This window comes from Chrysemys picta, chromosome 7, assembly GCF_011386835.1.
Source record: "Chrysemys picta bellii isolate R12L10 chromosome 7, ASM1138683v2, whole genome shotgun sequence".
In the NCBI taxonomy this organism is placed as follows: domain Eukaryota; kingdom Metazoa; phylum Chordata; order Testudines; family Emydidae; genus Chrysemys; species Chrysemys picta.
The window spans coordinates 93350344-93364794 of record NC_088797.1 but is presented as its reverse complement, the minus strand read 5'-3'; the positions used below and the strand labels follow the sequence as shown (position 1 = coordinate 93364794).

The 14451-nt window shown below is 38.9% G+C and overlaps 1 protein-coding gene across 3 annotated transcripts in view; it reads right to left on the bottom strand.

The window, feature by feature from the left end:
* Window positions 1-14182, bottom strand: part of A1CF (APOBEC1 complementation factor) — a 47637-nt gene extending 33455 nt beyond the window's left edge. For 2 of the 3 annotated variants that reach the window (XM_005292483.4, XM_005292484.4), the window contains exons 1-2: window positions 14046-14182; window positions 1144-1287 (exon numbers count right to left, since the gene is read on the bottom strand). In XM_005292483.4, coding sequence (XP_005292540.1) covers window positions 1144-1242 — 99 coding nt within the window. In that variant the 5' untranslated portion in view covers window positions 1243-1287; window positions 14046-14182. Of the gene's footprint in view, window positions 1-1143; window positions 1288-6053; window positions 6071-14045 lie in introns of all 3 variants that reach the window. The other variant, XM_024107257.3, reaches the window with a different exon arrangement.
* Window positions 14183-14451: the final 269 nt, after the last annotated feature.

Here is a 14451-nt window from a genome sequence, read left to right as displayed (position 1 = left end):
TCCAGGTTCCTTTTAGACCAAAACTGCCTCTTTGGGCTGCTGTGCTGCCTACCATACTTCTGGCCCTAACAACTGACAGGATCTGAGCCTTAGTAAACTCCATAAAATTCACTCTCATTACCATTTGCAATTATATTCCCTTAGAATTTACCAGATTATTTCATAGTATTGCTAATTTTCTATTACATTTAAAAATGAAATATGTTGAGGTCACATTTGTTTTGAGGAAGAGTCCAAAATTCAATATACAGATGGATAATTTGCCTTTTGAAGGGCTCCCCTGCCTGCTACAAATTTTGTAAAAATAAACAAAGATGTCTCCAATTTTGAGACCTTCTCAAACAGACTTTAAACAAACATCTGATTATTAAGGCTGATAAATAATCTCTCTCCTATGTCAGAGAAATGAAATACTTAATATTTAGAGACTAAAAATGGTCCCAGGATGTCAAATTCAGACCTGGATCTAAACACTTTTAAAGTACAAAGGGTTTCTGAGTCAGGTTGACATAGCTACAGGGCTCTTGGTTCCGAGTGCTGTAGCTAACCCCTGGTGTAAATGTAACTAGGCTGATGGAAGCCTGCTTCTGTTGACCTCACTATCATTGCTTCGGAAAGGGTGTTGCTATGATGATGGAAAAACCTCTTCAATTGCTGTGGGCCACAGGGTTAAGCCAGTATAGCTACAACACCTTGGCTATGCCACTATAGTCCCCACAGCGTGGACATTGCGATAATGTCTCTGAATGTCTCTGAATCTCAGGGAAGTTTTGGATTGCAATCTGAACTTCACAGCTGCACTTTATCTAAGATATCTTATAAAGATAAAGTGCAGCTGTGAAGTTCAGATTGCAATCCAAAACTTCCCTGAGATTCAGAGACATTCAGCTCTAGGTTTTTGGTTGGCTTATCATGACTGGCTACAGTGTAACAAAAAAATTAATGGAAGAATTCAGTCCTACTTATTAAAATAAAGCATCTTTCAGACATACACAACAGAGAGAAGGGAAGAGAACCAACAAAGAAGGAAAGTTTCCTTGTTAAATATTTACCACTCAAGCCCTTGACACAATTACTTAATTAAAGCTAAAATTAGATACTATGCAAAAAATAGCACTCAAGCACGTGATCACACATTCTTACCTGTATCAAACTATATCCTGTGCGCTGAATTAATGCACGGAGAGCAGCTTCTTTCTGTGTGCCGGTCAATCCATCCCCCGATTTTTGATTTGATTCCATTGTGAGTGATTATCAGCAAAAAATCAGGTTAATTAGGGGTGCTCGCTGCAATCAAATTTAAGATAAATTAAGTGAATTAATTTTTCTAGGAGGAGAAAGTCCATTTTACTGAGGATAGTTACATGACTCATTCTCCCTAAATATGTAAGTTGAGATAACTTTGTCAGAAAAACAACAGGACAAAAAGGAAAGTGACCTCCCCCTTTACATTTATGCAGAGAAGGGACAAGACTTTAGATCCAGCTCTAGCTTTTGAACAACCCATCACTGAGAGGCATTTTGGGCCCCAACACGCTAAGTTGCTTTGGATTGGTGGACTGTCACATCAACATTAAGCCGTATCAAAGCCAATGAGCCTCTGCACAGAGCTCATGCAGAGCAGTTTATGGGATCTGGACCATCTGAGGACTTCAGATCTGTACCCCAGTTAAGATTTTGAACAAGCTTAGAGTGCAGGGATGTTTGGGTTCAGCATTTTAGCTCTGGGCCATCTCAAATTTTAAGAACTATTTTACAATTTAGCAAGGGTTATTTTGGTTGAAATATCTGTAAAGCTTAGTTTTTAACCACTTTGAATTGGGTCACATACTGGTAAAGGGCCAACTTTTAAAAGTGGCTTCACTGATCTATAAATTTGTGCACCCCAAATTTCAGGTAACAATTCCAGGCTGAACAATTTTTAATGACAAAGCTTAAATGTGCCCAAAAGTTTGGATTTGTATATATTGATAGTATTTGAACATGCAAAGAGGGTCTGGAAATGCTGAGTGTTAGGACTTGCAAAAATGTAGTTGTCCAATACTGAATAGTGCAGAGCCCAAAACTATTGTGTGCCATGGTGCATTCTGACAAACGTAGGTGTTGATCCTGCAATCACTTAGATTTATGTATGTGAATAATCCCATTCAACTAAATGACACTAAATCACATACTTAAAGTTGAGCATTTGTTGACGTGTTTGTAGGATCAGGGTCCTTGTGACAGCTTTGGAAAACAAAGTATCTAAGTACATATATGCAGAACCAAAGTCCAAAAAGACAACTAAACAGGATTGTTTAGTGCAAAGCTAATACAGCACATGGAGTGTAAAATATCCCAACCCTGCACACTTAAAATAATTTCCAGTATTACTTTCAATCTATCAGATAAACACTAAAATGTCACACAGTGGCTACCTTTTGTATAGCACTTCATCTGTTTACTCCTTAATATTTTTTTAAGGCAGGGCTGAAATCATTGCTTTAACCCCACTTTTCAGGAAAGCAAGGGGTAGGGTGAATAAATGACAAATTTTAGTCTTAAAAAAACTGTGTATGGTATTTTGGGGGCCACATTGCTCTAACCCTTGCTCTTTCTTACAAGTCCCGTATTCTGCTGCAAGTTGCTGCTGTCATCAATGTAACGTATAATAGAAACACCAGAAAGAGCAGTAGAGACCAACCAACCTGCTGCTGCTTTAAAGTGAGTAAATTTGTCTGATAGGAAGCACCAGAATGAGTGAAACTGGGTAACCTGTTTAAGTGTGTTAGAATGAGAAATTAGAATGACTGAGTGCAGTGACTACACCTGAGTGGCCATGTGAGCGATGAGCATAGGGGGTAGGGAGGGACAGAATGAAAGAATATGGAGGAAGGAAATGAAAAGGAGAAATCAGGCTGGGGAAAGACAGGCATTAAAAAGGGAGAAGAAAAGAATATTGCCTGCAATAGAAAGAAGGAAGAAAACAAAAAGCAAAAACCACCTTGTAAATTAATTTTAATTAAGAATATGTAATCTCAAAACATTGTCAAAGGCACAATTGTATGAAAGCTACAAATATGCCATTTTTGGAGTGCCCCATAAAATTCTACTGTACTTCTCCTCAGCACACCAGAATTGTTTGTGTATGAAGCATTTTATTACACACGTCTTATGCACCAAACTACCCCAGAGGGAGTGGGATAGAGAAAAAGGAGGGCTTTTTGTAGGGCTAAAAACAAATAACCCAGAAGAAATTGTGCTATATACATAAAAATAAACCTTTATCCATTAATTTTCTCTCTAAGGCCAAAGTTATTTGATTTGCACTTGCTATAGTGTGTATTGTTTTGGGGTTCATTGAGAAAGACCACATTTTTGAACTAGGAAGTGGCTAGCATGCTGCTAGGCCACTTGCTGATGCCTGGGGCTAAAGTAGACCTCAGAGAGTGCAGCAGGGGAGAATTAAAAATTCAGTAATGCTAGGACTGAATTAGTGCCTTGGTGCTTTGCAGTTGTCCCAGTCACTGTGCAGTGGCATGTGTTCTCTCTAGTTTGTTACTTTAATAATATGAGCCTTACGTGTCACACTTTTAGGGTTACCATACGTCTGTTTTTTCCCAGACATGTCCGGCTTTTCGGCAATCAAACCCCCGTCCGGGGGGAATTGTCAAAAAGCCGAACATGTCCGGGAAAATGCCAGCCGGGCACTTCCCCTCCCGCGGCGGCTCTGCTCCTCCCCGGACTCTTCGGCTCTGTTTAAGAGCCGAGCTGCCCGAGCGCTATGGGCTTCAGGCAGCCCCCTTGCCTCCGGACCCCAGCCGCTGGCCGGGCACTTCCCCTCCCGGGCTCTGGTGGCACAGGGTCCGGAGGCATGGGGGCTGCCCGAAGCCGGTAGCGCTCAGGCAGCTCGGCTCTTAAACAGAGCCGAAGAGTCAGGGGAGGAGCAGAGCCTCCGGCCGCGGCGGCTCTGCTCCTCCCCTGACTCTTTGGCTCTGTTTAAGAGCCGAGCGCTACGGGCTTCGGGCAGCCCCCATGCCTCCGGACCCTGCGCCGCCGGAGCCCAGGAGGGGAAGTGCCCAGCCGGGGGCGCAGGGTCCGGAGGCATGGGGGCTGCCCGAAGCCCGAGCGCAACCGGCTTCATGGTTTGCCGGGCAGCCTCCAGACCCTGTGCCCCCGGCTGGGCGCTTCCCCTCCCGGGCTCCAGCTGTGCTGGGGAAGCGCCGGCCGGGGGCGCAGGGTCTGCGGGCTGCCCGGCAAACCGTGAAGCCGGTTGCGCTCGGGCAGCCCTTTTCGCATGACGGGGAGTGGGAGGGAGGAGGGGGCGGGGCTGGGGGTGGGGAAATGGGCGGGGCCAGGGCCCGTGGAGGGTCCTCTTTTTTTATTTGCTAAATATGGTAACCCTACACACTTTACAGTGAAGGACTATGAAGTATTGTATTTCTTCTAAGCTAGTTCTCAATTTTTTTTAAAGGCACTTGAGATGTGAATGGTTATAGCTGACATCTCTTCCTTGAGCTGCTGCTTGATAAATATCTGTACTTGGACACAACCTGCTATCTAAGGGTCCCACCATTATAGAATGAGAGCTTGGAGATGCAAAGACAAGTGAATGTGCTTGATCTGAAATCAAGGGGATATCTCTTAGTGCATTAAGTCAAATGCATGATGTGACCTTACATACTAATTTGGGCCTCAGTCCTGTAACTCGACCTTTGCTAGGGTGTGTCCTTCAGTGAGAAACTTAATGTCATGCAAAATGTAGTCACTATAGCTACATATATGTGTATATAGCTATTTGACTAAAAGCAATATTTTTTTATTCCAAAAGTGGCATTTCTCTTCACTCACTTTAGTTTGACCATTTTGTATTTATAATTTCTGCTCCCCCTTTTTCCTGTCATGTTGAGTTGATCTGTAAAGATTTTAGAGGGTGGGCTTTAATTATAATGTGTTTAAAATTGCACTTGTGATTTAAAGTGGAATCAGTGATAGCTACTTCAGAACATTGTTACATTAATGAGCTGTGTTCAGTTTTACTTAACTCTCTAACTGTGAAGCTAAAGGAAATTACATAATGTACAGAAGACTGTATCACTCTGAGGTGTCTCTTAAGTTTAGCGGCCAAATTGTGCTATCAAATGCATGCGTAACATTCCTATTGGAATAATTGAATGAAAGGCAGATTTTCGCCTGGAGGATTTTTGAGTAGAAATTGGGTCACATAATTGTACTGAACTGAGGTCTAAAGAACTCATGATCAGTTTTTGTTATGTGTTCATTGTATAAGTAAATGGACTCCTCTTCTTTAAGGTGTTGATAAAAAGCATAAAAACTACCTGGCTCTAAAATCTTCACTGACATTCAGTACAGTTAGTTTTGTTTTCAGATCTTATTGTTTTGTAGCTCTTGGTCTGTTGTTAGATTTATTTACAGTTTTCATTATCTACCATAAAACTTAATGATGATAGTCCCTGTAATGCTGTACACTTGAACTATTTATCACATAGGGTTTGGCCACTTGGGATATCTATTCTGGTTCCCTGCATTTTTGTCTTTCATTCCTCGTAATGTCTTAATTACCACTAATGTGCACTGGGTGGGTGATGGACTAGACAATATAATAGATTTTTTCCACCTCTAATTACAGAGAGAATGTCTTCTTTTAAATCAACTAAAGCCTAATGATTGCTTGTTTTATAGGCACATATTATTGTTACAGAAGCTGGTATATATTTATTGCTTTGATTTTTTAAAAATAGTTATCTGAATTGCAATTAACTTGTTATGAAATATTTTTGTGAAAACTACAGGGAAATGTGTTATATATTTCAAAGCTGAGGCCCAAAGGCTACTCATTAGTTGCCAATATGACCCATGCATGACCTGACTTCACAACTTTGTTATACTGCTTTAAGCCCTGATCCTGTTTCTACTGAAGTCAATGGCAAAATCCTCTTAGAACGCATCAGAAATGTTACTTCTGTGGACATCTCCATAACAGATATGAAATATAATTTGTAATGCAAGAAGTCCAGCTTTCAAAGTCTCTTTAAATTCCTGTCCTTACTTACCAATAGGTGGGTCAGACCTGTAACAAGAATAGAAGTTTTTTGATTTACAAAGTTGAAAAGGAGAAATAAATGAGACGCACTGATGATTTTATTCTAAAAATGAAGAACCTAATTTTTGTGTGTAATATTCTCTAGCTTCAAAAGTCAACAGCTAATCAATGACCACTTAAAGGAATACAATTTAAAAAAATCAGATACTGCTCTTGAGTACTCCTGGCACTTCTTGTGGTTTTACTATTCCATTTTCTTTTCACAAGGCAACAAGTGGTATTGTTAGAAAACACCCACACACCTCTGGACTGCTAAAGGCTTCATCTTCTGAAACTCTGAGGACCCTCAACTCCTGTTGAAAATATGCACCACCTTATGGGACTGGGATATCCTATACATATTGTGTACATTGAAAGTTATTGTATAGTTGCTAACTGTTCAGGGAAATAGTAAAACTTATCTAGGCATTGCCATAACAATCTCCGGCCCACTTCCTACCCAAGTCAGGGATCTTCCCATAACCACGTTTCAGGTGCGGTTTGGCGATGGGAATCATAATTCCCTTTTTCTCTCAACCAGATCTTAAACTCTTAATCACTTCTGATAAGCTTTGTCTGACTTCCGCTCCTGTCTGAGGTGCCTCATAAGTGACTGGTTTCAACTTCATCTGGGTTGATTTCCATTTATGGTAAATAAGCAGATTTTACTAGTATAGCACAGAAAAGAAAGCTGCAAAACAAACTCTAATGTTAGCTAAAAGACTTTAAGTCAGATTCCACTAGCTAGCAACAATGTTTGATTTTCAAAGTATAAAAAATTTACCTGAGCCCTAGTCATGCCTGACATCAGATGGCCTTGCATCAACCACTGGTCAGAAGTTATGCCCAGATTCCAGGCTACCCAAATAATTTCTCAAACACAATGCAGGCTAGGGAAATAGTACTCACATCACAGTTCTTGCCCAGTCCAACCAAGCTAATTTTGATCTTGCTGGTGCTCATACACAACCAATTGAGCCATCAAATCATGGATTTCTATGATACAGTTGCCATAACAGCTAATGTCCCACTCAAGATCTGGAGGCAGGTACCATTAGATAACACTTAGTCCTGCCATGAGTGCAGGGGACTGGACTAGATGACCTCTCGAGGTCCCTTACAGTTCTATGATTCTATGATTAGTATAACAGTGATGCCCTACACCCAAATTTTTCATTAAGGAATATATAAAAACTGAAGAGGAACAGAGATGAAACCAAATGGTCCAAGAAGAATTCCACAGTGGAAGACTATGGGGTATAACCAAAATCAGTTGAGCAATATTCCCGTCCATACCCAACTGTGATCACACAGCAAAACCCCTTTAGCAGTAATATCAAATGTTATTCAGACACCTCCCTGTATCAGGCCTCTACTGTCCACTGCGGTAAATAGCTCTGTATTTGTGCCCTAAACGATTGTGAAGTTTATCATATAAATCAAGTGCTATCTAATGAAGGATTTTTTTTTAATTTGTGTAGGGCAATCAGCAAGTGGCAAAAAGGTTATATAATGGATTCTTTCCTACCCTCGCTCCCTGCTGACAGGATAAAGGATATGGCTAGGGATTTCTTATGCTCAGCTGATTCCAATCTGACACTGGTCCTTTTGAGACCATTAGCAAGCAGCCAGTGTAACGTATGCCAGGGAACTGACATGGAATGTAGCAGAATGAATATTAGGGACAACGAAGGCTACCATGGTGCACAAACTGCACTGTGTACTCCTCTGCTATGGGTGAGTCATATTTTTTATGCTGTGTATCATAGACTACATTAGGAAATATATTTATCTAGATGTAAAGATCACAGGTCAAACCCCACTTGCCTTACTTCTATTGGTAGGCCTACTGGAATCTGTGAGTGAGGCAAGCTGAATTGTTGCATTCTAATGAGTCACTTACACAAGTGTGTTTCCATAGCAGCTGAATTTTTCAGGTTGTTACTTTAGTGCTGTCTCTGTCCTCTGCAGTGACCTAAATAGAGAACTACTGTAACAGCCTTTTTTTCAGTTAATGTGGTATGAAGTAGCCCCAGCTCCTGATCTGTACATTTCCGAAATCCCATGTAGGTTCCCATGAATGAATTCACATTTGCCCATTTGAATGCTGCACAGGTCTGTATTAGCCTTCTGCTCAGGCATGAATTTAATAATACATTGAATCCAAGTATCCAGAATGCTATAAGTACTTTACTGTATGAACTCTCTTCACCATTTTCTCATAACTGCAAAATGGTTTCAGAAAAGAGCTACGAGAATGATTTGAGGTCTGGAAAATTTGTCTTACAGTAAAGGACTTAAGAAATTCTATCTATTTGGCTTTTCAAAGAAAGAATGAAGAGATGATGTCTTCGTGGTCTAGATGCACCAATATGAGGAGATTTCTGATGGTAGAGAACTCTTTTAGGTAGCAAAGGCATAACAGGATCCAGTGTCTGGAAGGTGAAAATATTTCTAGCCTTAATTTAAGGAGTTAAATTTTTAACACTGAGGGCAATTAGCCATTGGAACAACTTACCAAGGGATACAGTTGATTACTCATCACTTGAAGTCTTTAAAGATTAGATGTGATGTGTACAAAAATGTGTTATCGCTCAAGCACAAAATTTGGCAGAAATTTCTGGGTGAAATTCTTTGGGCTGTGTTAGAAAGGAGGTCCGAGTAATCATCATAATAATCCCTTAAAATGTACAGCGCTATGCAATTCTCACTTTCGTTTAACCATTTATTAGTATCTGATAAACATGCTTTCCTTCTTTGCACTCTGCTAAATATTCTACAAGTTACTATATTTATTGTTGTAAGACATGATACATGTGACATGATCAGTTTTCAAAACTTCCAGGAATCTCTCAGCTGGAAGTAGCTTGTTTATTACCTATAAAAGATGATACATTTTTCATGACATTTGCTTCTTGGTTGTGATCTTTTGTGCTGTACTCTGAGAACATTAATTTATACCTTATCAATTTAAAAATTATATTTACAGTTAAAATTGTAAATTAACTGATCTCAAAGATACCCAATACTGAAATTTACTATTTCTCCTAAGGTAGCAGAAGCAAACCAGCTTGTGTTGTAACTTGCTTTTTGGTGACTATAGCAGCTGAAAGTAAATGATTTACTAAAGTCCAGTCATTTTAGCCTCTCTTTGGAAACATTTGTCTGGTGGGAAGACTTTACTCTGACTGTATATTATCTGGTAAAAAAATGCACATAGTATGGATTTATGACTGTTTGGTATTGTCACACTCCTTTAGAGATTACTGTGTGTTTTGGTAACTTATGCAATGTAAGGGCATTATGCTGACAGTCTGCACAGCAGTGAATTTCAGACTGTTCTTAAAATGTAATGGATATGTATTTATACTGATCTGATATGTTGAAGACTACTGTAGAATGTATAATAGGTATATACTGTAACATATAACCACCATCCAAAACACTCAATCCTGCTTCAGATTTGAGAGGTATGTACAATGCTGGCAGCAGCTTTTGCACTGTGCTATACTAGCAAAAAATAAATGGCTTTCATTATATGTGAAATCACGATTACCCTTATTTTTTAAATCCTTGGATTGGATCAATTTGTTTAGACCACAGTATGTCAGTAGCTGTTCATGAACTCCAGTGAAAAACCTACTTTCAGCAAGCTGTTCGAACTAACAGGTGAGGTACTTTCAGGATAACACAAGGTATTAATCACTGTGGAATCTGGTGTTGACTATTTTTAATTGATTTTCTAAAGGAGCCTGTGAGGAAATCCTTGCCTATCATGTTCCAAAAACATTTCCTAAAATTCTTTCTGAGAGGTAAGCAGAAATAATGATCTCTGAACTTAATACACAGCATAACATTTTCACCGACTGCTATAAAAATCCTTCAAAATGGATGGCAAATAAAATAGGAAGTAGGTACTGCTGAGTTATGCTATTGCCCTCTTAAACTCTGATTGTTCTAGAGACTTGGTTTGTTGCTGCTGCTAAGATTAAAAAAAAAATAGTGTCTTTCAATAGGTAGAAGCTATCCGTGCCATATACCGATAGTGGATTAACTTTTAACCAATTAAATTCACACATAATTTTTTGAAAATTGATTTGTAATTCAGTTTTGTAATCTACCAGAAAACATTACTTGACTGCTGAACGAACGATATAATAATTAACTACAGATTAATCTTTTATTCCTGGAGCCTGCTAGACAATCCTGGAGGGTTGGCAACCCCAATTCGTCCCTTCCAACCTCTATTCTGCTTTGTGCTTTGACAAGCTGCCATGTGAGGGACGAATCATCCTCCCCTAAACCTTGCTCTAGCTCTTGCTGTTTCATGTATATTGGGGACATCTTCCAACCCAGAACTCCCATGACTCCCACAAAATGCGTTTATAAATTAAATAAAAACATGTTCCCACAAGCAGTTGGACCTACAATGACCCAGGATTAATATCTGATGCTACAACAGTGCAATATTACCATATTCTACACTACTAGGAATACAGCCTTACCACTATAGCCTGCCTGCTGGTCTACTCTTACTGAGTATACCTTGGGTAACATGACAGCATCCAGGAGAATTGCTGCCACAGAAGTTGAGGGGATAATTATTACTTTCCCTCTTGTTTCTTGCTGAAGCCAATAATCAGTTAAGAAATGGACATTGCAACAGGGGAAAACCAATTTCAGTACTCATCATTATAAAGCTGTTAATGACTGCATTTAAATCAATGCGTATGTTTATAAATACATCTTAATGAACAGTGATCACTCAAGTAGTTAAGTTACATTTGTGACATCACACTGTTGAAAATATATTTCCTAGTTATTACTGACTCAGAGCCAGGAATACTGGATTGATTCCACCCCCTACACCCATTTGGCAAGTGCTCTAATATTTTTTCTGTTCTAAATGATTTTCTTTCACCTTACTATGTTAAAATACTTTGAAATGTAAACATAGGCATAATACATCCCCAAAATAAGAAAAATCCAAGTTTATTGTAGTACTATTTTGTTTATGTCATTTTACTCTAGTCGTCTATAGTATCTGTTTACAAACTATGAATCTTTCATCTACTATGTTTTCCTGAGGCGATAAGCATTCAGGGAACACTTGCTCCTTAAGTATAATTTTTTTGAGTGCTGATGGTTTGGGGAAGCTCTGCTGAACATTATGCTTCATTTTAAAGGACGGAATAGGTGTGGTAATATAAAATATTAGAGCTATTTTTCAGATTAAGTGTGACAATGAGGTTCTGATCACTCATGGTCTTCAGAGGTATCTTCTTGTTAGACTGGGATTGTTAAACCCCAAATTCCAATGTGAATAGTTGTGTTCTGCCTACTGAAATCCCCTTGCAACTTCAAATGGTTCAGTACTCTAGACTTCATTTCCTAAAACGGTGTGTAGCTCTTTTTGTGTTTTTAGAAATAAGTGCAGTTTGGTAGGTGAAGTGATGAGTCTTGAGAGTGAGAAAGGCAGAGTTTGTAAAGTACTTTGTGATCTTTCAGGATGAAAGGCACTATATAAATGTTGCTATTTCAAAAATCAAATTATATTGAGCCAAGTCCTGAGAGGAGCTGAACATATGCAAGTCAGTGGGAGTAGCTGCTGCAGTGGCAGAACCAACAGAGGGGCAAAGGGGATGGTCTCCCTTCCCCCACCCCAAGCCCTTTAGGTGTATGCATGGTACTTTTTCAAACACATTTTTCAATTATTCAACCTACCTCCTCCCCTCCCCCAACTCCTCTTAGTTACAAAACCTGGCTCCACTACTGTGCAACTGCTCAGCATCAATCAATTAGTTTGTCATGTGACTGTTCTCTGTGGCACTGAACAGGGAGAAAGGATAAATTCACAATATTGAATGTGCTTTGGATAGAGAAGTTCTCAATGCTCAAATTATGTACTTATGACACTTCAATATGCATTGTACAAAGATCAGTCTACCACAAAGCAGCTGATACCTTGAAATAATTTCTTACTCAGATGGAAATTTCCATTTCCAATATACTACTCTTTGCATTCAGGTCTTGAATGTTAGCAATGCTCTTTAGAGAAACCTAGTTACTGTTTCCATGAATAAGATAACAAAATGGTGTTTATCCTGTGTAGATCAATATAGTGTCTTGTTTGAACATATTGAGTCATTCAAAGACACATCTAATGAAGGCCATTTTGCTGTCATACTCACAGCACTACCACTGCTTGTGAAGAATAGCATTCTTTGAAAACGGCTACTGAATTCACTAACTAAGAATGCATATTTACTTGAGAAGGCATTCAGTTCATAACTGGAATTTTAAGGATACCTTTCACCTCCTTTTAAGGCCTCAGCTATGATTCTTCATTAACAAAGTATTCTTTCTTAAACTATTTTTTTCCAATTAATCCAGAGAGCAGAAATGTTTCGTTTTCCCCCAGGCTCTGTGATACCTGTCCTGAAAACACTTAGGGTTCTAAGCACTTTGGTTGGTTGTGTTTGCAGTACAACCTGTACTAGCAGTACAACCACAAAGCTTAATTCTGACACCCTTACATATAGTATCTATCTTCACATGGTCATAATGAAAATGATTACTACTCAGTGTCAATAGGGGTAGTAAAATGGGGAGAGAGCTAAACTACATTTAGGCTATTCAAAAAAGCCACAAATGTGGTGGGTAGTGATTACAGTCCACAGATTCTTTACAAGATGAATATTAATATAAACTAAAAGCTTGTGCACACTCCATTTACATATCTTATTTACTCTTGAAAAATAGCTTATGCATATCTTAGACCACATAATTAAGATCTTAGACCACATAATTAAATATTTGTTCATTACCAATTGTTTGGGGCTTTTGAATATGACAGAAACAATCAACACAATGCTATTACAGAAAAAACCATAAACATGCCAAAAAACTCCTTCTAAAGGTAAAGTTTGTTACTGAATCTACTCCCCTTTTTATTTTAAACATCAAAAAAATCTAAGACTTTTGATTCATTTAATAAAGAAGTCAACCTCACACCCACATGTGTGATCTTTGAAGCCTTGTATATATCTTGGGGGAGGGGGAAGGAGAAACAATTTGAGAAGCTTAATATATTAAACATTATACTTTCCCCCCCTGTTTTGATGAAGTTGTGTATATGAACTCAGGTATTTTGGAGCAGTGATTGCCTATAAAATGGAGAGTAACATTTTATAAAAGGATGAAGAAATATTGTAAAAATAGATCTTGGGAGATATACCTAGCTTCTTGGTGAAAAGATCCAATGTCCCTAATGATTAGCAATGGAAAGCTGTGATTTAACAACTCAAAAGTGAATTGTCTTGGATAAAATCTCCCTTCTCTCCCTGTCAGTCTAATTTCTTAATAGATGAAAGCGACCAACCACATTTTGCTCCTGTTCAGAAAAGGGATCACCTTTTCATTATCCGTACAGAAATGATGGCAACGTTGGGCAGGTGGAGTTCTTTGACTGCCCCATCTTGCTTTCTGGGGCTTGCAAAAGCTTTGGGGGTCACCAGCTGAAGAGCCTGGGGTATAAAGACTATAAATTGATGTGAAATCTGATCAAGAGCAAGAAGTGCAGACTCTAGCTGTTGTCACTACTATGTCTGCTTCAGCACTTTTCTGTCTGACACAACAATGAGCAATCTAGCACAGCCTGTGATGTTCAGTGGTGGTAAGCTTCCCAGAGTGCTCATGCCCTCATTGTTTCTGAGTTAGGGAAATTAACTCAAGAAATAAGCAGAACATGTGAAAATTGTGAATGCGGGTGCTTCCTATATTCTCTAACATGTGCATTAAAATTTCCCAATGGCTCCTTTGTAGAAAGCAAGCAAGCTGTAATTAAAACACTCCTTACAAATCCGAGTAAAGCAGATAGCGATGAAAGCTGCTTTTAGCTAGATAACAATATTCCCTCTTTTTAGAAACTTAAGATGGAAAAACCAAACAACATGGACTGTACCTGAGCAATTTCAGAGATCACCACCCGGAAAAGTTCTCCTTGATTATGGGGAATTTGCGACGTGTCACTCTGGTTATTCTCTAATCATCATATCAAACTCCAAAGGTTCAGCAGCCTCAGCTTGGTTTACAGTCCCTGCAGGTTAAACTTTAACTCACCCTATCTCTCAGTTCCATGCAGCCCTTTGACCAGATAATTGGGTCACTGCAGCTCAGACAATATCTACATAAACTACATTTGTTTACAAAATTCAAATTCTAGATCAGAATTTTACTTGAATAGAAGTATATAAGCTGGGAATGTAATACCATTTTGAAATTGATTACTGTTTAGTTTTTTTTATCTAATTTCCTGGTTAACTCATCCTTACTTTAAAGATCAGATTCTTTAACTTTGTTCTCTTAAC